The sequence below is a fragment of the Muntiacus reevesi genome, chromosome 9 (genome assembly GCF_963930625.1).
Source record: "Muntiacus reevesi chromosome 9, mMunRee1.1, whole genome shotgun sequence".
NCBI lineage: Eukaryota > Metazoa > Chordata > Mammalia > Artiodactyla > Cervidae > Muntiacus > Muntiacus reevesi.
This window is the reverse complement of record NC_089257.1, coordinates 37,832,571-37,858,232: the sequence shown is the minus strand read 5'-3', so window position 1 is coordinate 37,858,232 and position 25,662 is coordinate 37,832,571. Positions and strand designations below refer to the sequence as shown.

The window sequence follows — 25,662 nt, the reverse complement described above, 5'->3', positions numbered from 1 at the left end:
TTTTTTTAAGAGACCAAAGATGTTACCGTAACTTTTTATTTTTAAAGTTTATCTAATGTGGTTTCAGGTTCCACACTCTATCTAACCTTATTTAAAAAATTGAGATTTAATTCATGTATCATAAAATTCACCCTCTGAAAGGAAGTGTTCAATTCAGTGGTTTTTCAATAGCATCCATCACCATCATGTAATTTCAGAACATTTTCACCACAAAATGTCATAAAGTCATTATAAAAAAGAAATGCAAAAAAAAAAAATGCATTAAAAAAAACCCCCAAAACCAGAAATGCATTCTCTACACAGGAAAGTACCAAACACATGTAAATTATCTTCTTATAGGTTTTGCTCAGTAGAACTTTATTGGTTAAGGATGTGAATAAAGATACATACCAGTGATCCTGGGTTTCCCACCACACGTCTTGCTTGCCTTTCTTCTTTGAAATGAATCAAACTCTCCAAAGGGGAGATAGCAACTTTTATCTGCCCTTGGCACTCTCCACTGAAGTCTGTGATGTTGTACCAGCCACAGACAAACTGGAAGCCAGAGAGAAGCGGGGAGAGGTCCACAGAGGCAAAGCCAATCACCCTCTCCTCATCTGTGGGGGAGAAAGAAGAGCTGGGCAGTGTGGCCGGGTGCATCTTGCCACGGGGCTTCAAGGTGGCACAGAGGTGGTTTGGGGAGTGTTCAGTGATTCCGCAATCAACAGAGAGTACAGATACCGAGGATGAGAGACTGGCAACCACAGCCTGTTTTCCAACTGTATTTTTTTTTGTAAGGTAGGGAAAAGCTGGCAGGGTTAGGCTCTGTCCTCTTCATATAGGCTACTGGAAAACATCCCTTAAACATAAGAGACACTTGTTCGTCTCCCTAGGGCACCAAGTCTCACTGGTTTTCCTTAGGGAAGTGGGTCTTGAAAAAAATCACTCTTGGAATTATGAATGATTTGCATTTTCTTATTTATAGTTCTCTGTATTTTTCAAATTTTCTCTAACATACCACATGTATTATATTTAGTTAAGAACACACACACACATACAGAAGACAAACAACCCCCTAAAAAACCAGTGCAGGGTACAAAATGAGTTTGGGCTCAGACTGCTCTTAATGACAGAGAAGACCCCTTCTTGGTTGGACAAGCTACCATGCAATGACCTTTATTTTCAGATTTACTGCTTCTCACTTCTAACATGAAAGGAGCTGAGGACAAACAGACCCGTCCCCTTACATGCTCCTGTTTTGTATAGGCCTCCACTCCCTACACTGAATCAAGGACTGATTCTACCAAACATGGACACAATTCTCAGTTTTCAATTTGCTGAATGAATCAAGGAACGCAAATTTTCAAGAAGAGTGGTCCTGAGTTTCCCAATTTCTTTGACACTGGACTCATCACACACTGTCTAACATTTGTTTACAGTTTGCTCTTCTCTAGACTGGGACCTATCTAAAAGCTGAGACCAAGAATAACTCACTTTATGTTCCCTAAACTTTCCATACCTGGCATAGAATCTTTCTACACTACAGGAACTAGATAAGACATCCACTGAGAGCATGCGTGAACTGGCCACTGTAGAGAGAGACTAAGAAGCAGTGTACTACAAGAGCAAATCTAAATGTGGCTTTGACTTGAAAACACATTATTCTAATTTCCTGGGCCTCAAGTTTCATATATAGGAGAAGTGCTGAACCAGATTCAAGATTCTCTTTATTGTCTCTTTGGACAAAGTTAGATTGTAGGAACATCTGAAGTTGTTTTCCCCAGAGTAGGGGTCATGTAATTCTTACCCACTGCAGGTGAAGAATGATGGAGAGCCGTTGATTTGTTCTCCAAAGATATTCTTGCTTTTCAAAGAAAGCTAATCCTGTTCTCTTTGGTTGTCAAAGATGTAACCTGTTCTTGTTATATAATAACTTTAGGCAACCTCACTTGAAGGTTCTGCCTAACATGAAAGCACTTCATCCTAAACACAGTGGAGGAGAAATCTGGCTAAACTGATCATCAAGAAAAAAAATCAGGAGTTCCCTGGCTGCTTAAGGACTAGGATTTTGGGCTTTCACTGCTGTGGCCCAGGTTCAATCCCTGGTCAGTGAACTGAAACCCCACAAACTGCAACTTAAATTTATTTATTATTAAAAAAAAATTTTTTTTGACTGCGCCACGAAGCATGCAATTATCCTAGGTCAAACCCACACACTCTGCAGTGTAAGTGCAAAGTCTTAAACACTGGATCACCAGGGAAGTCCCTGTAAGTTAAATTTAATATCAGATTCAGCAGTCAATCCCACATTCTCCCTTTGCAGTTTTATGCTCCAGTGATCCTGAACTTCCCTTGTACTCTTTCTTTACTCTAGGCTTTTGTATTTGCTATCCCTTCTGATCATACAATGTCAGGTCCCTTCACTTCTCATCAGAGGTGTGCCCCTCAAAGCCTTCTCTAACATCCTAAGTCTGGGTTAGATGTCTGCTACCAGAGCATCCCTCATGTCTTATTTTACCTTTGTATCCCCATCACTTAGCACAGTTCCTGGCATAGAGTAGGAACTCAAATATTTATTGAACACAGCTTGGTCTGGTCTGAGTACCTTTTACAACAGGTTCCTTCAATCTGTGTGGAAAGGATGGAGTTAAGAAAAGAATGGAGTTAAGCAAGTCTACATACACTGAGAGACAGAGCTGGTTGAGCTCTGTCCCCCTTTACACCGGGTTCTACACAATTGTCTAGGGGTCCTGAAAGGTAGGGAATGTATTTTCTTCATCTCCATACCTAACAGCCCTAGCACTGTACTTTACACATAGTAGGCATAATAATAAAAACAGCTCCATTTATTAAGTGCCAATTTGTCCCAAATACTTTATATAATTATCTTTAACCCTTACAAAAACTGTTGTTGTTATTGTTCAGTTGCTAAAGCGTGTCCAACTCTTTGCAACCCCATGGACTGTAGCCTGCCAAGCTCCTTTGTTCATCAGGTTTTCAGGCAGTAATACTGGAGTGGGTTGCTATTTCCTTCTCCATCAAAAACTCTGCATTGCAGGTTCTATTAATCCTAATTTTATAAATAAGGAAACAAAGACTCAAACAGGTAGAGCAATTTATCTCAGGTCACACAGTCTGTAAATAGCAGAGCCAAGATTTGAATACAGATCTGCATAGGACCAAAGTTTACTCTTTTTTCCTGCTGAAGTAAATGTTGAACTGAGGCAAAGTCTGGTCTGCTTGACAATCTGGAATACTTTAGAGAGAAGACAGAAATAGAAAACTAGAGAGGAGTGCTGTGCTGAGCTGAATATAGCAAAAATACCTTGTAATGATTTAGAGAAAACTGAATTATGGTCAGTTCCTGACCCACTAATGAGGTTGGGCGGGGTTGGGAATCCTTGGCAGCAGCATGGGACCAATCATCAAAACCAGATCCAAGGCATCACTCCCAAAGAGGAGCACAAGAAGGGAGCCTGGTGAGTCGATCTCCTTTACCCCCTGACTACCCTCAGGTCTTTATTAGGTTTTAGGGTTACCCATTGGCAAGCAAACACTATGATGCTATAGACAACTCAAAACCACTGAAGGTGTGGAAACCAAGATCCAGCAGGAATCTTAAAGGAGCTACGTTTGTAAGGAGGGATTTAGTGAGACAAAATTTTCTAAGAGCTGTGAGATAGTTGAATGTCCTAATCACCTTGTTTTTCTGAATCATTCAATCTTACTAGTCTGGTGAAGCACAAACAGTAAGGGCTAAACAGCCAGTCAGAACTGGGTCTGAGGGGAATGCCCTGTTGGTCCAGGGTTAGGACTTGGCACTTCCCCTGCCGGGACCTGTATTAATCCCCGATCAGGGAACTAAGACTCTGCAAACCTCGTGTGTGGCCAAAAAAGAGAAAGAAGTGAGTCCGAATCCTAGCTCCATCAATTAATAGGTATATGACCTTAGTCAAGCCACTAAACTTCCTTGGGCCTCAGTTTTTATATATATAAAATCCAACTAGTTGTATTTTTACCTTACAAGATTAGAGATATTTCTAAAGGTATAAAAATATATTGCCATTCACTAATAAAAACAAAGCAAGCAGTCAAACAAAATGATATGGTCTCTAAGGATTTAAATTCCACCAGAGAATGACATGCTATTCTATGGGATCACCTCCAACACACATATGTGTTCCCAGCACCATCAGTGCCATGGTTTTACTTGGTTAAGAAAAGAAAAAGACTGGCAAATTAATGTGATGTGGACTTATTTTATAACCAAGGAAACAGTTCATACCTCCTTTATGCCAAACTTTGAAGACCAGAGTTTGCTGTGGGTCCAAAAGCAGCTCTTTCGAAAGCCTAGTAAGTAAAACAAGCATAAATTAACTGTGTAGGAAGCTTCTCTAGAATGAAACCCAGATTTGAAGGGTATCTTCAAGTTTGCAAATCACTTTCCTTTCAAGCTTATGACCATCTTCGAGGATATAATCTTATCCTCTAAAAGCAGGGGATGGAAGTTCAGAGAGGTGATGTAACTAGTAACTTGTCAAGAACTGAAAACATGCAACCTGGATGTGGTATTCTTTCCCCCAACACGCGTGGCCCCCATTTTATTGGAACAGGTAAGGATTGTTCTCATGTCTCATTGTGGTAGGTGGAGGCGGTGAGAAGAGAGGAAAAGAATGTTTATTGAGCACCTACGCTGGGCTTAACCCTCTGATTGCCTACCTTTGAAGGCAGATTTGGTATTTTAGATAAAGTACTGGCCACTATGGCCAGAATTTCTGTAATTTCTAGTAGCTCACCACAGACATCTTCTAGACGTCTAGACATCTTCTAGACATCTTCTCACTACTGAATTGTCACTGCAGTTAGAGTTCCTGACTCAGGTCAACCTCTCAAATTTAAAAAACACTGAACATGTGAGCAACCGCTGAGACTCAACTAGGTAGATAAACACTGTGAGAAAACAGCAGATCAGATACCATGTGTGTGGTTAGTGCTAGTGGACAAGAATTAAATTTTACAAAAGGTGATGCAATGTAAAGATAATATTAACAATAATTAGTAACAGAACTCACACTTTTAATTATGATGAAACAGGTAACAGCAGAAAAGGGAGGAGAGCCTGGCTCTGTGCCAGCCCCCAACCTCTGAGCTGCAGGCCACGTAGTTGACAGGACTCCTCCACCTCCTCTGTTTTTGAGCTTTCAAATCAGATCTGACATTTGTTATGTACCTACCATGTACCATGAGGTAATACTTCCAAATTTCATATAATTTGAACCTCACTATAACTCTGTAAAAATTACCTCAACTTTACACATGATGAATCTGAGGCTCAGTAATGTTATGTAACTTGTTCACACAGTTAGTGAATGACAGAGATGGGGTTGGAGGCCAAGCCTCTCTAGTTTCAAAGCCCAGGCTCTTCCTACTGCACCAGAAATCTTTCCCAAAGATGCATAATCTACAGCCTTTCCGGAGATCTCCACCTTCTTCACCTAGATAACTTGCATATATTCTTTCACACTTAGCTGAGGGACTGTTTTAATCCTTGTCTTTAACTCCCACTGCCCAAGAATACAGCAGAGCAAATAAGAGAACTCCATTGAATAATTTTTGAGTTGTACTGAGTAGAGCTAAAAAACACACAACAAAAGCTTTAAACCACCACTAGCTGTGAATTTGTAAGCACTAGGATTAAATAACTGTTTGATAAGGAAAGCATTCTCCAAGTCTGCTCAGTATTGTAGTGTCTGTTATATGCCTCACTTTGAGTCTGTCTCTTGGAATAGAAAGCAGATTTTGGAAGGCTGATGGTACATCATAAAATACAAACCTTGACTGCTGTTGAAAATTCCAGATGGGGGAATCTGTGTTTTCAACCACTTGGGTGTAGATAGGAGATGGCTCATCAGCTGTTACAAAGGATACACAACAACTGGGTATTGATACTTTCCGCTGTGTCAAGGGGCTCCCTGAAATAGGAAACAGTGAAGTGACTAAACTTTAGGCTACCAAAAAAGAATGTGCTGGAAGCCTCTCATTATACAGGTACAAGAAAGACCATTCCTATCTTCTGCCTTTGGGTCTTTGAGTTATTCCCTGTGTCTGAAATGTTTCTGCAATTGAAACTGTTCTTTCAAGGCTCAGTTCATAAATACCATCCAGCAAGAAACAACTTCTCCCATCTCCTTATACTCTGTGGGATGATGGAAAACACTGGATTAAGAGGAAAAAGATAGAACTGCAAAGAACCCGGACTTTAAAGTTCGATGATCAATGACAGCTCTGCCACACACATCCTGTGTGACTTGGCAATGTGTGACCTTGGGCAAGCCTATCTAGGCCACCCCGTCTTCAAACGATGTGTATGGTACTTAACATCTCCTCAGATGTTGTAAGGATTAAAAATAAATAACAGGGCTTCCCTGGTGGCTCAGTGGTGAAGAATCTGCCTGCCAATGAAGGAGACATGGGTTCGATCCCTGGTCTGGAAAGATCCCTCATGCTGTGGAGCAATTAAGCCCACAGGCCACAACCACTGAGCCCATGAGTGGCAACTACTGAAGTCTGCGTGCTCTAAAGCCTGTGCTCTGCAACGAGAGAAGCCACCGCAACGAGAGGCCTGCGCACTACAGCTAGAGGAGGTCCTGCTCACTGCAACTACAGAAAAGCCCATGAAGCAATGAAGCTCAGCCAAAAATAAATAAAAATAAAATTATAAAAAAATTATTACATAGATGGAGTCACATAGTATATAACCTTAAAAATAATAGTAGTAGATAACATATATCACTTGCTGTGTGCCAGCATTTTTCTAAGAACTATATGTGTATTAACTCATTTAATCCTTACAACAAACCTATGAGGAAGATATTATTATTCTCATTATATAGATGAAAAAAACCGACAGACTGGCTACCACCTGGTCAAACCAGTTTACAAGCATATTCTTGAAAGAGCAGGAAAATCAAAGATTAGCTAATAGAAATCAATAAATTACTAATGTGAAATGTACAGAATAACACTAGTATTACCTTTATCTACTGAGCTATCATGTTAAAAAGTTTTTTTATTTTCGTGAAACTTAACAGTATTACATGGACTGACTTGCTCAGCATCCACCCTCACTTACGTTTATTGTTTTGTATTCCTTTACTGTAGAGGTTGAAACGGTCACGACTCTGCTATGCTAGATGGATACATACTGGTCTCTATCTATTAGATGCCATTATAACAGATTTGGAAGGCAGACAGGAGGCAGAGGACACGTTCCTTTTCCATTTGCTACTAGCAAGGATGACACTGCGTTTCCTGCTCAGGGGTTGTGTCCCTGGGTCCCCAGAGGCCCAAAGGTAACAGAAATGATTTCCTGATCCCTGGACTGCACTATTGGCACTGTTATTTCTAACTTAAAAGATCTACTAGTTCTTTCCTAAAAGCTTAGCCTAGAGCCAACTCCCTGAGCCCTTCCAGTACCTTGAAGTACCTTAACATTCTACATAAAACTTCTCTCTGTTTAAAACAGCTGGAGTGAGTTGTTTCCGGCAACTAGACTCTCCCTGATGTAGCTTCCATTTCTCTCTTTCTCAATCTCAGCCCCCTCTCTGTCTCCCATTTTTTTAAGTAGGTCTCAAGTTTCTCAACTGATTTCTTCCAACAAAATGTCACAAATCCTCACAGCAAGGGAGATTCTATAATAATCGGTGTCTATGTTTCCCTCACTAAACTAAGAGTCTCTTAAATGCACAGAGTAGGCCCACAGCTCTTCAGAATGGTTTGCAGACTCCCTGCTGCCCTTGGTCTGAGAGGGTTGCCAGGGTTGAAGAGAGACCTACTAAACTTAGACCTACTAAGAAAAATGGGAGACACAGAGGCAGAAGGAGAGAGAGAAGCGGCCTTGTCTGTGTGCAGTGTGCACCTGCAGAGGACTGCAGCATCTGCTCAGGACAGTGCCGAGAGAGCTCAGCAGAGAGGACACCTGGAGTTCTCAGAGACAGGACTCCTCGGTTCTGGTGTACTCTGCACTGATTTAGCATGATATACTGGGGACTTCACTCTGATCCTCTGGGTATCAAGTTGCTTCATCAGAAACATATACTCTCAAATTACTTTGATAATTACCTATGATAAATTCTATGATGCTAGATACCTACCAATACTGCTCAGATCTCTCTCTCATACCTCAACCCTCTCTTTTTAGGTTCACTACTTTTGAGGCTGCTATTTGCTAGAGGCTGTGAAACAGAAGTACTATTTCTACTTTGGAAAAAAATTGTTCCTTATTCAGTCTTGAACAGAGATACTCCTTTCAGCCAAACGGGTGGGTGATAAACAAATCAGCTTGGCAGAGCAAGTCTATCAGGTTCCCCTGGCTCTCCCCTTGCAGCTGGAAATCTGGCTGGGCCTGTTTATCTTCCTTGAAAGGTCAAGTTCTGAAATACTTCTGGAGGCAGCCGAGATGAAAACCGCTATACCTCCTATTGAATTGGGACACACACTGAGAGCAGTTAAGAGGACTTGAGATGAGCCACCCTTACTGTTTAAGAGTCTTCACTGAATTTCCTGTGTTTCACCTAAGTGTGAAAGTAGTAGTTTTATGCATCAAAAATGGTATAATTTCTCCAATGGGATTAAAATAATAACTCCTTATTTTTTTAATTTTAATTTTAAAAATCTTTTGGCTGTACCACACAGCATGTGGGATCTAGTTACCTGACTAGGGATCGAACCACTGCCTCCTGCATTGGCAGCTCAGAATCTTAACCACCAGGGAAGTCCCATAACTCCTTATTTTAGTGTGGATAAGTTTTCCTATCCACACTAAATCTGAGCTGATAACATCCCTGATAATCACATAAGATGGTGTCTCTATCTCTAGTTTACAAACAAGGCAACCAAGGAACAGAGAGGTAAAGTGGCTTGTTTATCACACATCTGGTCAACTGAAGGTTTCCTAACTCCTATTCCAGGGATGTTCCATTGCAATACTTCTAATTAATTCTACCTGGTTAAAAGAAAAGCTTTCCCTCTGGCCTGGAGTCAATAGATGGAAACTTCCCCTCAAGCAATGCCCAGATTTGTACATTAATAAAAACTTAGCTCAGTTTTGTTAAGCTATCATTAACTGACACCTGCAATGTGGCTTACATGCACAGGTGAGTCAGATCTGATTCTTGATCTGGAGGCAGACACAAACAGATAATTATAATACAATAAGATAAAGACTATACCAAGAGCACAGGGGGCTGTGGGAATGCAGAAGGACCCCTAACCCTGCCTGAGTAGCTGAACGAGAGTCTCTAAAGGCTGATGATACTGAAGATGGTTTTGGTTTTCACTGGGTATAATTTAAATGACCTCAAATCACTTTACCTCTCTGTTCCTTGATGGTTTCATCTGTAAGGCAGGGCTAGAGATACTGGTCATGTCTAGTATAAGTACACAAATCTTATGAGTACTGAAGCTGATTCTTGAAGGTTTCTCAGAGTTTTTTATAACAAAAATATCCAAGAAACTCTTGTATTTCAGAACCAGGACCACAGTGGGGACTACACTGTCTCAGGTGTAAGGCATAATTCAAGGCTGCTTATGAAGCCTCTGCAAGCAGCTTTGCACTAAAGAGTCATTTATTTCCTTCATCAGTGAAGATGCTTCTAAGGCATGAGAGGGACAGACACGCTGAGAACACTGCTGAAGGCAGGATGGTCAACATGAATCTTAAGGAAGCATCTACCCAGGATTTTCATAAGAACTTGGCAATTTATAGCTGACTTACAGTGTGAGATATGCTGCCCTCAGCTCCATATGCTCAGAGATGATCTTATAAGACTATTACATCTTATAATTGAGGAAAAGAGAAATGGGTTGCCGAAAGTCACTATACAAGTTAATGACTTAGCTAGGGCCAGAAGCTAGTCTTCTGAATTCCATCTCAGAAGTCTTCCTATTATATCATCATTTGGAAGCACATTTCAGAGAGATGATGCATAGGTCTGTACACTCAGGGCCCAGCACAGGGTCTGAGTGAACCATCAATATTTGCGGGGGAAGGACTATATGGGCCTAACATTGTGACAGTAGGACTTGGGAGACAAGAGACCTCTGAAAGTGTCCACTCTGATGCTTACTCTGCTCTGGCTAAACAGAAAGAGGCAAAATAACAAGTGATTTACAGATTTGTAACTCATGCCAGAAATACGAGAGGCAGCGAGTATTGTATTCACAAACAAAAGGACATTATGCCTGCTTAGCTGCATCATGAAGACACAGGTATCGAGATAAACACACAGTCCCTGTCCCCAAGAAACAGGCAGCCTAAGGAGAGACACATTAAGAAACATTTTCAGTACAGAGTAATAAGTGATATGAAGGAGGAAACCTGTGTAGGGATGGTGGTGGAATAAGGAAGTTTTGGGAACAGAGAGGAAAGTTTTCTACTAATAGAGTGGTCAGTAGGCTGCAAAGTGTTAGTATCATCTAGTTTACTCTTAAAGGATGAGGAGCAAGTTCACTGAATAAGAAAGAAGGCGTTCCAGGTAGAGAAAAGACCATGATCAAGGGTAACATGATAGAGGATGGGGCACTGGCAAAAAGCGAATTGCCTAATATAAGAAACAGTGAGAGATGAGGTTGGAAAGACTGATTAGGCCACATGGCAGTACTCTGTGTGCTAGGCCACTGTGACTGCAGTGACATGAAGTCAACAAAGTATTTTAACTGGAGAGATGAGGTCACATTTGTTGACCAGACATAATATAATCTCAGTAGTAGAAAGAAGAAGATACTGAAAGAGAATACTGTTCACAGCAATCACTGAGAGGGCAATCCCATTAATCTAAGTTCCGGAAGCCTGAACATGCAAGGAAGCAGTGAGAATAGAGAAAAGGTGATATAAAACTTTCTGGGTAAGAGGACTTGATCCTATACCTTGTGTTGGATACAGCAGGAACTTAATACCCATTTGTTGAATGAATCTACTAATCTCTGCAACTTATCCTCTGTTAAATTCCACATAAGCAACTTTCCTGCAGGAGAGGCGAAGCAGAGAACATATTAAAAGGAGATAAAGGGCATTTGAACAAGGTCTCCGCTTCATCTGCTTCCTCATTTAACATTTACTGCTTATGTTATGTGTTAGACACAGTTCGAGGTGTTGGGGAGTTAGCAGTCAATAAATCAAGAAACTGCTGTCTCTACAGGACTTAATCTTTTCCTAGAAAGATGGAAGATAAACAAAATACACTATTTAAAGGCCATAGACAAAAATTAAGCAGGGAAAAGGGACAGGTATTGTTGGGGGAGGCTGTAAATTTAGATGGGTGACCAAGGAAGGTCTAGCTGAGCCAGTGATTTCAGTAAAGCCAGGACAAAAGTGAAAAATGTTCCAGGCACACAGTGAACATCAGATTCAAAAGCCTCAAAGCAGGAGTTTGCCTATATATTCAAGAAAAAGCAAAGAGGCCAGCATGGCTAGAACAAGGTGACAGACAGAAAGAACAGGATGCTGGCAAGAATTTGGTAACTGTTAACTGGGGAAGGGAGAAAGGAATCTAGGCTAAGAAAGGTGCACGAGCCAGGGACTGGCTTGCTATATATATATTATGACTAGAAGGGAAAGAAAGTCACCATGGTGCCACCACTGTGTCCATGGCCCCTCTAAAATCAAGTCAATTCATCACATCCCCTTATCTGGGTTATCAGCTCTGAGAGGACAGAAACTGTGTGCCATTTGCTCTGCACTTTCTCTACCTGGCACTGGCCTAGCACAGATTTACTACTTGCTGAACTGAACTACCATTCTTGCAACATAAGCACAGGACTGGACATACAGTACACAATTACCCTGGTAATACAGAGTGTAAGCAGGACTAAATGATAAACACAGATAAACTGATAAATACATCCTGAGAGGCAGGATGGTAAAGACTCTGTGTACTAGACCAAAGAGCACAGGCTTTAGGTGAAATTAATTCCTTTAGGTCACGCTTTAGAATTAAAATTCCAGCTCTGTAGAGCTTATCAACTGCGTAACTCAAGTCATTTCAGTTTTGTGAGTTTCAGTTTCCTCATTTATAAAATGGGTATGTACCGTAATCTGCTCATAAAATAATCCTTTGTGGTAAGGATTAAAGTGAAAATCGCTCAGTCTTGTCTAACTTTGTGACTCCACGGACTATATAGTTCATGGAATTCTCTAGGCCAGAATACTGGAGTGGGTAGCCTTACCCTTTTCCAGGGGATCTTCCCAACCCAGGGATCGAACCCAGGTCTCCTGCATTGCAGGCAGATTCTTTACCAGCTAAGCCACAAGGGAAGCCCAAGAATACTAGATAGTGGTAAGGATTAAGTGAGATAATTAATGTATAAAAGTAAGAATAGAATTTGTTACAAAGAGATGCTCAATAAATTACTAATTGTCAAGGCATATTTAAAAAATGCAATTTGCTATCTAACTGAGAAGTTATAAGCATATTTGCTTTTTGCAACATGGAGATAACCCCTAAAACGGAACATAACCATGTTTTTGCACATTAAATTTTATTTTCAATGCGAAAACAAACACCAAAACAATTTTGGCAAAAATCAAGGCTTTTTTGTGCTTTCCTTAAATTCATTCCTTATCAGACTTGTCACTGATGGGCTGCATTGGTAGGATGGTCAAAAAGCGAAAACTGTTTCCTAATTTTGTGACTCATACAGGACCTCAGTATCTCTAATATAGCACAGCAAGATTGTATGTGGAGAAGATTCTGTCCTGAGACAGAAGGCTTCAAGGTCTCTGACACACAAAGGTGATGAGAAGGTTGAGAACCTCAGGGTCTTTGTAGAAGCTTATAATTCTGGAAGTAACATCTGTTGGTAGTATGGATATGGAGAAATAGAAATAAAAGACAGACAACAGTGAGCATGAATTTTGTTTCTGTTCCAAAGTAATAAGGATACGCAGCAGAAACTGAGGGGCAATATAGAATCTGCAGGAGCCAAGCAGGAAGGCCAAGTCAGAAGACAAATATTGAAATCTTCTGGACTCACAAAGCTATGGATTTGGAGCTCTCAGAATAATCACACATCTCAGAACTGATAACCACAGCCATTTACAGATGAGAAATTCAAGACACAGAGAGACAATAACTGCTCAAAGTCACAAACATACACAACTTATTGTCTGGAAATACAGGGCTGAATATATTCCTACTAGAATGTAAGCTTCATAAGGGTTCTATTATTGTCATTCTGTTCACTGCTTTATCCCCAGCACCATGGATAGTGCTCACACAGCAAATAGAATATGTTTTGTTGCTTAATGAATGAATAAATGAATGAGACAAGGTCTCTGCTCTTAAATAGCTCCTACCTAGTAGAGAAGAAAATCATGCAAATAATGTTAGTATTAATGTATTGCAATATATGCTATGATAAAAAGGGCAAAAGTGCTAAGAGAGCAAATAGGTCGTGGCCCTTACATCAAGGAAACTCTGGTAAATGGTGAAGTTTGTGCTGAGTCTTGAGAGAGGAATCGGATTTAAGCAGGCAAAAGAGAAGGGTGATGGCAAAAGGGGAAATTTTAGGAGAGATTACGAGGCTGAATAAAAGTAGGGGGAGGGCGAGAAAAATGTAGGGCAGGGGTTCTTCGTGCCATGGAGCACTCCGGCCATCTGCGGAGGTCTGTGGGCCACTTCTAGTAGTAGTTTTGTTTTTTTTTTTTTTAATGAATAATGTAAAATACATAAGATTACAAAGAAACCAAAGTTACCAAAACATTAAAAAATTGTGACATAGCAATAAATGTGTTTTATTAATATACAACAAGATTAAGTTTTAGGTTTAATAATTACTTTGGTTTAATAACTACTGTAATTTTGCAGTAATGAGAGGAATAAATGACATTCCAAGATATCTGCAGTAACTAAAATAGGATATGAAAATACCTGTGATTTCTACAGTTGACAGCATCACAGGTACTGTTAATATTACTAGGCTCTATTGCCTACACTCACAATTGGAAGAAATGTTCAATTTTAGTTGCTGCTGTGCTACTGTTGAGTCGCCGAGTCATGTCCAACTCTTTGTAACCCCATGGACTGTAGCCCGCCAGACTCCTCTGTCCACGGGATTTTCCAGGCAAGAATACTAGAGTGGGTTTCTATTTCCTTCTCCAGGGGATCTTCTTGATCCAGGAATTAAACCCCTATCTCCTGCTTAGCAGGCAGATTCTTTACCACTAGGTTACCTGGAAAGCCTCAATTTTAGTTAGAGGTTAATAAAAATAAAGATGTAATTATTTTCCTATCCAAGATCATCTACCCTGGCTTGAATCCTTGGATTCCTGAGGGTTTATGAATCCAGTGCTAAGAATCCTTGGCCCTAGGTGTATACTGAAGAGGGACAAATTTGGTATGGATAGAGACAAAGGTAGAGATCTAACAGAAATTTCACAAACACAGCAATTTAATGGATCTGAGGATTTGATGGTGAAAAAGAAAAAGAGGTGTATCTAAGTTGATATTCTGGTTTCTGGACTGAGGAATTTATGATATACAAAATTAAGATAACTGACAAGGTCCACTTAGGTTCAGAAAGGCTTTCATATTGCTTAAACCTTTAGGCTTGAGAAATATAATTATTACTGATTAAGATGATTAGCAATTCCTCCAGACCCTGTCATGATTAGAAAGATTTATGAAGACAGGACTGTAGCCTGCAGAGTCAGATACCTGTTTATAGATAAGTGAGAAGAACATACCTTTCAAGCTTAAGTGCATTGCTCTCTCTACCAGAATGCTGACTGTGAAAGTTCCATCTGACTCAGGAGGGCCCTCCTGGGCTGGGCAGACTTCAGTGGTGGTGGTGTTGCAGGGGACCTGGGTGGAGGCTGGAGACTTCTGGTGGCCATGTGGTGGAGAGAGCTGGATCTCATCAATTCCTCTGGGGACCTGCTCAGACTCACTGTGGCTGCTGCAGTCCATGGAGTCCAGCTCATGAATGGGCCCAGGGTGTGAAGAAAGAGAGGAAAGAACCACATGAACTCTCAAGGCAGCTCCCGAGAGGTTGGAAGCGTTTCGTCCAAATAGGGGATAAACACCTGCAAGAGGATGGAGGAGAATAAATTGAGGCAAGCAGGAACACTTTTAAACCTGGAGATGTTCACTGAGGGTGCTTGTGGTCCTCTTGTGTTTGGTAGGGCCACAGGCCCTAACATACCAATTTGCAAAAGAAACTGTGAGGTTAATATACACGGTGAGAGTTTTTACTGTCTCCCCTGCAACCCCCCAACTCTATCTGAAATAAAGGAAAGCAATGAGAGGCTAGGATTTTAAGCCAAAGCTGAATGACTACCAGACACAGCTGCCATAGAAGGAATCCATGAGCAGAGCGGGTAGCTAGACTTAAACGACCTCTGGAGTCTCTTAAAGTTTAACATTTGATGAAATAAAGAGTAGCTTGTCTTTTCTTCCGTAAGTCCCACTGTTTCCTCTTCTTAGGCCTCTTATTAGGAAACTGACTTGATGCTCAATTTAGCCTGTTTCACCAAATAAATAGGTTTTGGCAGTAGCCCTGAAGATCATTTGGAAGGGAAAGAGGTGGTGGCAGGAGGCAAAAAGAAAAGGGAGTATCTGTTGAGTATTTTTCATGTGCTAGAATCTCAGAGGGGTTAAGTAACCTGGCAAGATGACTTTTCCAATAAGTGGCAGATTTAAGCCCAGGGATATAACTTTTCTGGTTTGCTGGGTATTAAAATGAGATTTATTTATAGAGCAGATAAATAATAGTTTCTTTAGAATCTCAAAGTTTGCTTCATAAGACTCATTCCAATTAGCAGGGCAGCAGAGGATGAGTTGGTTAGATAGCATCAGACTCAGTGGGCATGAATCTGAGCAAACTCCAGGAAACAGTGAAGGACAGGGAAGCCTGACGTGCTACTGCACTCCATGGGGTCACAAAGGGTTGGAAATGATCTAGCGACTGAACAACAACAAACAATTCAGGAAAATGGACTTTACTGATTCACAGACTGCAATAAGAGAAAGTCTTCCCTGTCTTTTTCTGTTTTTAGGCAACCTGTTTTTTCCCCATGCAATGTGTAGATTATGAGGATTATCATAGGCACAAAATAAGGGCAAGTCATAGAAAGGAAGATACCAAAAGCAACACTGTTAAATCCTTATCCTCAAGAAATTTAATAGTACTTGGAAAGATGGTTGGATGGGTGATTAGATGAACTGATTGCAACCCATTCAATAAACACTATAAAATGCTACACTTTGTATAAGGCCCTTTTACAAGTGGATAAAGAGCTGACAGGAGTGCGGGAGTGGGGAAAGAATTTTTTACGTTCAAGTTCTGATCCTTAAATCTATATTCAGTTTCCCAAACCCACCTGCTTCAGCAGAGTGAAGTTATAAGCCTATTTTTATGAACTTTAGTTCAAGTGAGCTCTGCATACTTCAAGGATTTTTTCTGTAGTCTCTCTGAAGTGACTCTAGGCCTGCCCAGACAAAAATAGGGCACACGGCATTTGATGAGGTGCTCACCAGAGTCAGAATTATACCTATTGGGTCCAGAGAGAATCAGAGAATCTAGGATGATTACCCTGATACTCAGTCCTCCTTTAGCTTGGGCTACCTGCTCAGTAACAGCATAGGAGCACAAGGCTAACAGAGCTAAGATAGGGTTGTGACCCAGTTTCTTCAACTGTATAGTGAGGAAAACTACCTTACAGGAATATTAAGGTTTATAAATATGACTTTTGTAAAGAGTTTAGTCTGGTCATCTTCAATTCATTCTGTAGCATAGCTGCCAGACTTATTTTTCTATAAAGTAAAGCTGAGTCACTCTTCTATTCAGAACTCATTAAAATAGCTTTCCATAGCTCTGAGAAAAAAGCCTAAACTCTCCTGCTTAGAAGAGGCTTCCCACACAATCCTCCTGCTCACCTCTCTAGCTTCATTCCCCACCATTTCCCAACCTATATATCCTGTGATCCAACAGCACCAAATTACTTACAAGATCTAAAATGTATCAGGCTGCTTCCTCCTCTGTGCCTTCACCCGTGCTGTTCCCATTTAGAAAACTGTTTTCTCCCCCTTTTCTTGACTTATTTCTAAATCCTTTGAAACTCAGGTCAAGCATCACTTCCACTGACATGTCATCCTTGGACCAAAGATCTGTTGTGTCCCTGTGCTCCCACAGGGCCACTGAGAATACCTTTTCATAGTTCTTACACTTCACTGCGTGTATTTACTACTCTACTCTCCCATTAGACAATGAGCTCATTAACTATTTTTGACGTATCTTTTGAATTTCCAGGGTCATGTATATAGAGCAAATACTGAACAAATGCTTGAAAGAAAAGCACCCATAGTGCCACTTCCAAAATACTATTTTTTTCCTTTCTGTCTTGTGAACCAGTTAATTACTATGTAGATTTTCCGATTCTAAGATGTGTTGACCAGAGAGAAAGGATATCCTAATCTCATTAGCAGGTACACTTCTCAGTGTATTTAAAAACTAACAATTTAGATGATCATATAGGCTCTTATACATGGGATTAAATTCACTCATTCTTATTTTACATGTATTAACTGAGGACTTAGTGTTCTAGGCACTGTGTTAGGTACAACAATCTGATGAATTTGGATGTACTTTAAGGCTACAAAAGTTCAGAGCCAGTTCTTAGATCTTAGACAGTATACCTTAGGCTCCACTAAGGTATAATGTCACTAGATAATGCCCTTCTTAAAGCAGACCTCTTTCAGAAATCTCTTTACTCTCAAGAAGCATTACTAAATTACTATTAATCTTTCAACATGCAATAATACTTACTAATATGTGACCTTGGGCACTTATCCAACCTACCTGAGCCTCCATTTTCATGACTGAAAAATGAGTTTGATATCTGTCTCATAGATTTCTGGGAGTACCAAATAAAATAATGTCAGAGAGGGTATCTCACATGGTGCTTGTCACAGAACAGAGGCGCTCAAACCACAAGAGCTAAGGCTGTTCATCACTTACCACTGACAGTGAGCGTCCTTGCTGACCTCTCCCCAAGTCTGGTCAAGTCCACATAGGCTGAGCCAATCCAGCTGTCTGTCTGGTGGGGCCTCTCCACACTCTCATTGCCGTAAGCCCGCCACACTTGGATCTCTAACCTTTCCTCTCTGAAGTACCAAAGCAGTGATGGGTTCCGAGTGACTTCTGCTCTTTTGGATGCCTTGAAAGTAACCATGACCTGCTTTTTGTTTGTAGATTCCTTAGGCTTCTTGAGAGGGGTCCAAAAGCCTTCCTGATCATACAGCTTGTAGCGGAGGTAGCAATATGTATTCTTATGAATGTGGTTGTGGCCGGCAAGCAGCACGCAATGGATGGGCAGCCAGAGCCTCGGGGTGGAGATGGTGACAGTGGCTGGCTCCTCTTCATCCATCTTGACAAAATCCTTCAGATTATTCTCAAAGCTCCAGCCCAATAGCTCAGCAGCTTCCAATACCCGCTCTCTGTCTCCAGGATGGGTGAAGGAAACCGAAAGCTCCAGACCACCCACAATCTTCTGCATGAGTTCCAAGCCATGAGGCAGGACCCCCTCTTCTGGGAAAATGATAGGATACCATCCTGTGATCCCTTATGAGAGAAAAGGAAGATTTTCAATTATTGTTTTAAATGTAAAAAGACTAACCCACTTTCTGCCTAAGAGCCACCATCACCCTGGTCCAAGATAGAAAAGAAAACACAAACCCACAGTGAACTGAAGTTCTGTTTCATCTGACCACTGAAAGACAATGAAATCAGGTGGAAGAACAACGGTTAGGAGCCAGAAGATCTGAATTTTCTCCTTGGCTCAGTCCAAAACTAGTGGTTTAGTCTGGGTAAGCCATTAATATCTTTTAGCCTTATTTCATTACCTGACAAATGGGAAAAACAGTGCCAATCTTGCCTACCAAACAAAATTATTATGATTGTCAAATGAGATAATGGTTCTGGAAGAGCCTTGAAAGAGGAAATATTATCATGATATGATGAGTACAATGGAGAAGGCATGGGACAGGATCAGGAGATCTGAGAGATGTCTAGCCATGGGTCTTTAATCAAGGGAACTGCTACTTATTGAACACATAGAGAGGACCAGGCACTAGACTTCAAATAAAAATTTTAAATATTAGCTACTTGTTACTGGGTATCTACCATGTGTCAGAAATTCTCTTATACTTTATACATACTGTGTTATAAGTTGCTACAGTGTGTCCAACTCTTTGTGACCCTAAACTGTAGCCCATCAGGCTCCACTGTCCCTGGGGTTCTCCAGGTAAGAATACTTCAGGGGTTGCCATGCCACTCTCCAGGGGATCTTCCCAATCCAGAGATCAAACCCACGTCTCTTATGTTTCCTGCATTGGCAGGCGGGTTCTTTATCACTAGCGCCACCTGAAGCCCTTATATATATTACATCATTTAATTTTCTTGATAGCCCTGTCAAGTTTTGAGGATTCAGTTTAGTTCAGTTCAGTTGCTCAGTTGTGTCTGATTCTTTGTGACCCCATGAACTGCAGCACACCAGGCCTCCCTGTCCATCACCAACTCCCGGAGTCCATCCAAACCCATGTCCATTGAGTCGGTGATGCCATCCAACCATCTCATCCTCTGTCACCTCCTTCTCCTCCTACCCTCAATCCTTCCCAGCATCAAGGTCTTTTCCAGTGAGCCAGCTCTTCACATCAGGTGGCCAAAGTATTGGAGTTTCACCTTCAACATCAGTCCTTCCAATGAATACCCAAGACTGATCTCCTTTAGGATGGACTGGTTGGATCTCCTTGCAGCCCAAGGGACTCTCAAGAGTCTTCTCCAACACCACAGTTCAAAAGCATCAATTCTTCGGTGCTCAGCTTTCTTTATAGCTCAACTCTCACATCCATACATAACCACTAGAAAAACCATAGCCTTGACCAGACGGACCTTTTTTGACAAAGTAATGTCTCTGCTTTTTAATATGCTGTCTAGGTTGGTCATAACTTTTCTTCCAAGGAGTAAGCATCTTTTAATTTCATGGCTGCAATCACCATCTGCAGTTATTTTGGAGACCAGAAAAATAAAGTCAGCCACTGTTTCCACCATTTCCCCATCTGTCTGCCATGAAGTGATGGGACCGGATGCCATGATCTTAGTTTGTTTAATGTTGAGCTTTAAACAAACTTTTTCACTCTCCTCTTTCACTTGCATCAAGAGGTCCTTTAGTTCTTCTTCACTTTCTGCCATAAGGGTGGTGTCATATGCATGTCTGAGGTTATTGATATTTCTCCCGGCAATCTTAATTTCAGCTTGCGCTTCCACCATCCCAGCGTTTCTCATGATGTACTCTGCATATAAGTTAAATAAGCAGGGTGACAATATACAGCCTTGACGTACCCCTTTTCCTATATGGAACCAGTCTGTTGTTCCATGTCCAGTTCTTTTTTCTTTTTTTTTAGTTCTACCACTTTATTGCTACCAACCCATCTCCCTCCACCCTTGTGCACACATGCTCAGTCATGTAATCCCATGGACTTCAGCCTGCCAGGCTCCTCTGTCCATGGACTTTTCCAGGCAAGAATACTGGAGTGGGTTGCCATTTCCTTCTCCACCATGTCCAGTTCTGCTTCCTGATCTGCATACAGGTTTCTCAAGAGGTCAGGTGGTCTGGTATTCCCATCTCTTTCAGAATTTTCCAGTTTGTTGTGATCCACACAGTCAAAGGCTTTGGTGTAGTCAATAAAGCAGAAAGAGATGTTTTTCTGGAACTCTCTTGCTTTGTCGATGATCCAGTGGATGCTGCCAATTTGATCTCTGTTTCCTCTCCCTTTTCTAAAATCAGCTTGAACATTTGGAAGTTCACGGTTCACGTATTGCTGAGGCCTGGCTTGGAGAATTTTAAGCATCACTTTACTAGCGTGTGAGATGAGTGCAACTGTGCGGTAGTTTGAGCATTATTTGGCATTGCCTTTCTTTGGGACTGGAATGAAAACTGACCTTTTCCAGTCCTGTGGCCACTGCTAAGTTTTCCAAGTTTGCTGGCATATTGAGTGCAGCCCTTTCACAGCATCATCTTTTAGGATCTGAAATAGCTCAACTGGAATTCCATCACCTCCACTAGCTTTGTTTGTAGTGATGCTTCCTAAGGCCCACTTGACTTCACATTCCAGGATGTCTGGCTCTAGGTGAGTGATCACACCATCGTGATTATCTGGGTCGTGAAGATCTTTTTTGTACAGTTCTTCTGTGTATTCTTGCCACCTCTTCTTAATATCTTCTGCTTCTGTTAGGTCCCTACCATTTCTGTCCTTTATTGAGCCCATCTTTGCATGAAATGTTCCCTGGGTATCGCTACTTTTCTTGAAGAGATCTCTAGTCTTTCCCATTCTACTGTTTTCCTCTATTTCTTTGCATTGATTGCTGAGGAAGGCTTAAACAGGACAATAATCTATACTTTACAGACGCGCAAATGAAAGCTAAGAGACCTTCCCAAGTTATTATAGCTACTAGGCCATACAGTTAGGCTTTGAATCCAGGTACAGCTGGCTTTAAAGTCTACAATCCACCTATTATAAATTCATAATATCTTATCTAGAATCTTCAGCATCAGATTTGTTTACAATTTTAAAAATTTTCAGATTTTAGAAATTAATATGGTACATAAATTGAATACTATGTACTAGTCAGTGGTCATGTAGGTCAGGGGTTGGTAAACTTCCTCTGTAAAAGGGCAGATGGTAAATATTTTAGGCTTTTTGGCCATATAGTCTCTGTTGCAGCTGTTCAATTGTGTTGTAGTTAGAAAGTCGACATAGATGATATGCAGATGAATGGGCACAATGTGCTCCAATAAAACTGTATAACCAGGAAGCGGCCTAAGTCAGAAAATAAAGACTAAGCAGCTGGTGTCAGGTTTGGCTGCTTAACTAATTAAATAAAAACGTATAATTTTCTGAGCTTTTTGGATTTCATAATTATGTAAAGCAGTTTATAGACTGGTATAATATTCACAGCAATTTTCTGAGATTTTATTAATTAAAATTATAGATGAGAAGATTCAGACTTATTGAGATGAATTTGCCAAAGGTCACTTACGGTGTTATGACTTAAGGTATTTAATTTTGGGGGGGCTTCCAAGTTTTCACTTATAAAATGAGGATGCTGAAATAAGAATGTACATCTTCGAGAGTCTTGACTTTAGTCTAAAAACCTACAGCTTTAGTTTAGTAATTTCTCATCACTGGGTATTAATTTCCTCACAACCAAGTGGTTCTTAACATTATTTGGTCACAGATCCCTTTGGCAGTAACGAAAGTTGGCCCGGAAAAATGCTCAAATATAAATTACACAAATAATTTCACACCATTTTAGCACTTAAGAACTGCTGCATAGGATCATTCCTCTGGCTCTGTGATTGTATAATTGAGATTTCTGGCAGGAGGAAACAAAACAGACTGTTCACTTTAGAATAACTGACTGTAAGGACAAATGCTACATTCTAAATTATCAAAAGGTTTATTTCCAAGTGGTTAAATTTAATTTGTGGAAATGGGATTTCTCAGATGGTGCCTATTTGCTGACAAACTCTGTACTAAGTTTCAGAAGGAAAGAAACCACGTGGCCAGACCTGTGCAGAGATCTTTTATATGTATAACTTCATTGAATGCTTCACTAATCCTGCAAAGATCTTATTACTTCCATTTTTAGAGATTCCATTTAGGGAGCTGAGAGATGAAGTGACTTGTCCTAGATCATAAACAGTGACAGAAGTGAGATTTGAACCCTTTATCAAGTTGTAGCGACTTCTTTCTGGCAGGCACATAGTATTTGCTTATTGAGTACTGTTCAAATTTCAATTCACAGTTAAAACTGGGAGATGTGTGAGAAAATTCTGGAAAATAGATCATATAATCCTAGGGAGGAAGATGGGCAAAAGAAGAAAACTTAACGTTTACTGAATGCCTACTATGTGTCAGGTACTTCACATATCCTATCTCACTGAGTTCTACCTCATGGACTTGTTACCATTAACAGTCTCCATCTACAATGTAAGTGGGACTCAGAGAGGTCAAGGTCACTGAGCCAGTAAAAAGCAGGATGGGACCAACATTTCCAGACTGCTGCCTTGGTGGTTGTACCTTCTTTCGGGTCTCTATCTGATAGCCTCATTTCTTCTTCAGTGAGACAGAAGAGTATAGTGAAAAAGAATTGGCAAACCTGGATTTGATTTCCAGGACTCCACTACATGGCTGTGTGGTTCTGACAAATCACTTAAACTCTGTGAGCCTAAATTTTCTCATCTGTCAAATGAAGATAATCCTAGTATCCCTGACAGTAAGAGTTACCCTGAGGTTCAAATGAGATCTGAGAAAATATTTTACAGAGTGCTATATAATGCAATAGGTACTGGCATATTTATTATAAGTAATAATATCATCATCATTCCCTTTCCTGGGGGAAGATGACAGACAGTACAGTATTTTGAGCTTCTCTGCTTTATTAGAAGACTTCTGAAATAACTAGCAAAGGACTTAAAATATTTTTGAGAAAACTTCTGAGGTATTTGGCAGAATTGAGAAGTATGTCTTAAGGGGTCTTTTTATTCCCCTCATATCTTGCAAGAGAGTCAAACAAGATGCTCTCGAGCAGGGAAGTGAACAGGAAAGGACAGGATTAGAAAGTGATAATCCAGGATCCCTACCAGATCTCTTGATCAGCAGATCTTTTGTTGGAATCTTTACTACTCCAAGCAGATAATCTTTGAATGAATGGATACTGGTTATATCACTGGCTGTTAAACAAAAAAAAAAGGGAAATTAGTTGGTGGTCTACTGACTAAAGGGTTTGTGTTACAATATAGCTATATGAGAACCCATTTACACTCAGTGAATTTCAGTGTTGGAAGGTGCATTAGAGATCATCTTGCTCCAGTCAAATCTTGAATGCCTTCTAAATCATTTAAATTAAATCATTAAGTATGTGTATACCCACACTTAAATAATTTTACTTTGAAAAATTCAGGCATACAGAAAAGTTACAAGAATACTTATGAACTCCTATATATACTTCACCTACATTCACCTGCTAACAACTTGACACATTTGCTTTACTTTTCTGCATTCTCTTAAACACACGCAATACATATTCTACATATTTTTGCTACACCCTTTAGAAGTAAGTTGGAAACGCTACACCATTCAAAGCAGAACTCTTTTTAATTGTGACTATGAGCCATTTGTCCTCACCTGATCTGGTATCTTCATGATAAACAGCAAAAGTAACTTCTGCAAACTCTAACAGCTCTGCCAGGAAACAGGCTTCTCCACTGCAGTGCTGGGTTACCAAGTTACATGAGAACTCACTGTGATGGGAGAACTCAGGGCAGAAGGAACAGGCCACAGGGCGGGTTTGGCGCTGTTCTCCCTTGGGCAGGAAGGACAGATGAGTGGTGACAAACACATTGACCCCGACTGTGGCACTAAACTGCAGAGCAGGTTCCTGCTCAGCCAAAGCCCTGTAGGGGAGAAGGGTAGGAATATCAGAAATGAGAAGGATGTAGTATCAGAAAACAGGAGACTGCCTAAGAAACATCACCATTCCCACGAGGCCACCAAGAACACTCACAGACCATGTGTTTCCTATCTAGGCTTTGGCAGTGCCACAGTGTGTTTTCTTAGTAATAGAGATGTCACAGCATACGTGTGTATGAAGGAGACAATCTTCATCTGCCTACTAGAGTGATACTACAAGGACATTCCACTGCCCTGGTCTGACTTCTTGCCCTTTTTTCTTCAAAGTGCAACACAGATCAGATGCAGGACTTAAAAAAAAAACTGCCTGCCATCCAATCTGACTTTCCCCATGAATTCCCAGAGAGAGAAACTACTGAATTTCTTTATCTATTACTCAGTCTCTTTGAGATCTGAGTACTGAAATTCTGAGTCCTTTCTGTCAGTTCAGTTCAGTCGCTCAATTGTGTCTGACTCTTTGCAACCCCATGGACTGCAGCACACCAGGCTTTCCCGTCCATCACCAACTCTCGCTTACTCAAACTCATGTTCATTGAGTCGGTGATGCCATCCAACCATCTCATCCTCTGTCGTCCCCTTCTCCTCCCACTTTCAATCTTTCCCAGCATTCAGGGTCTTTTCCAGTCAGTCAGCTCTTCACATCAGGTAGCCAAAGTATTGGAGTTTCACCTTCAACATCAGTCCTTCCAATGAATACCCAGGACTGATCTCCTTTAGGATGGACTGGTTGGATCTCCTTGCAGCCCAAGGAACTCTCAAGAGTCTTCTCCAACACCACAGTTCAAAAGCATCAATTCTTCGGCACTCAACTTAGTTTACAGTCCAACTCTCACATCCATACATGACTACTGGAAAAACCACAGCTTTGACAAGACAGACCTTTGTTGGCAAAGTAACGTCTCTGCTTTTTAATATGTCAATTACATAGTAATTAATTTATTTAACACTATGTTTATGATTCTGACATAGGCTGGGTCTTACCCAGAACAAGTACTCCATTATATATAAGTTTCATGCCTCCATGGCTTTTGCACATGTTCTTCTCTTTGACTGGAATAATTTTCAGCTTTCTTGGGCATTTTGATTAACTCCTACTCTTCTTTCAAGACTCAGATTAAGATATTTTGAAGGGCCCTGAATGCCATGTTGAGCA

General features: G+C 40.7%; 1 protein-coding gene across 5 annotated transcripts in view; it reads right to left on the bottom strand.

The window, feature by feature from the left end:
• C2CD3 (C2 domain containing 3 centriole elongation regulator) overlaps positions 1–25,662 on the bottom strand; it is a 118,586-nt gene that overhangs the window by 31,965 nt on the left and 60,959 nt on the right. For all 5 annotated transcript variants that reach the window (XM_065945599.1, XM_065945600.1, XM_065945596.1 and 2 more), the window contains exons 21-27: positions 24,225–24,493; positions 23,681–23,770; positions 17,995–18,597; positions 14,723–15,061; positions 5,813–5,951; positions 4,265–4,329; positions 391–596 (exon numbers count right to left, since the gene is read on the bottom strand). In XM_065945599.1, the coding sequence (XP_065801671.1) occupies positions 391–596; positions 4,265–4,329; positions 5,813–5,951; positions 14,723–15,061; positions 17,995–18,597; positions 23,681–23,770; positions 24,225–24,493 (1,711 nt within the window). The remainder of the gene's footprint in view (positions 1–390; positions 597–4,264; positions 4,330–5,812; positions 5,952–14,722; positions 15,062–17,994; positions 18,598–23,680; positions 23,771–24,224; positions 24,494–25,662) is intronic.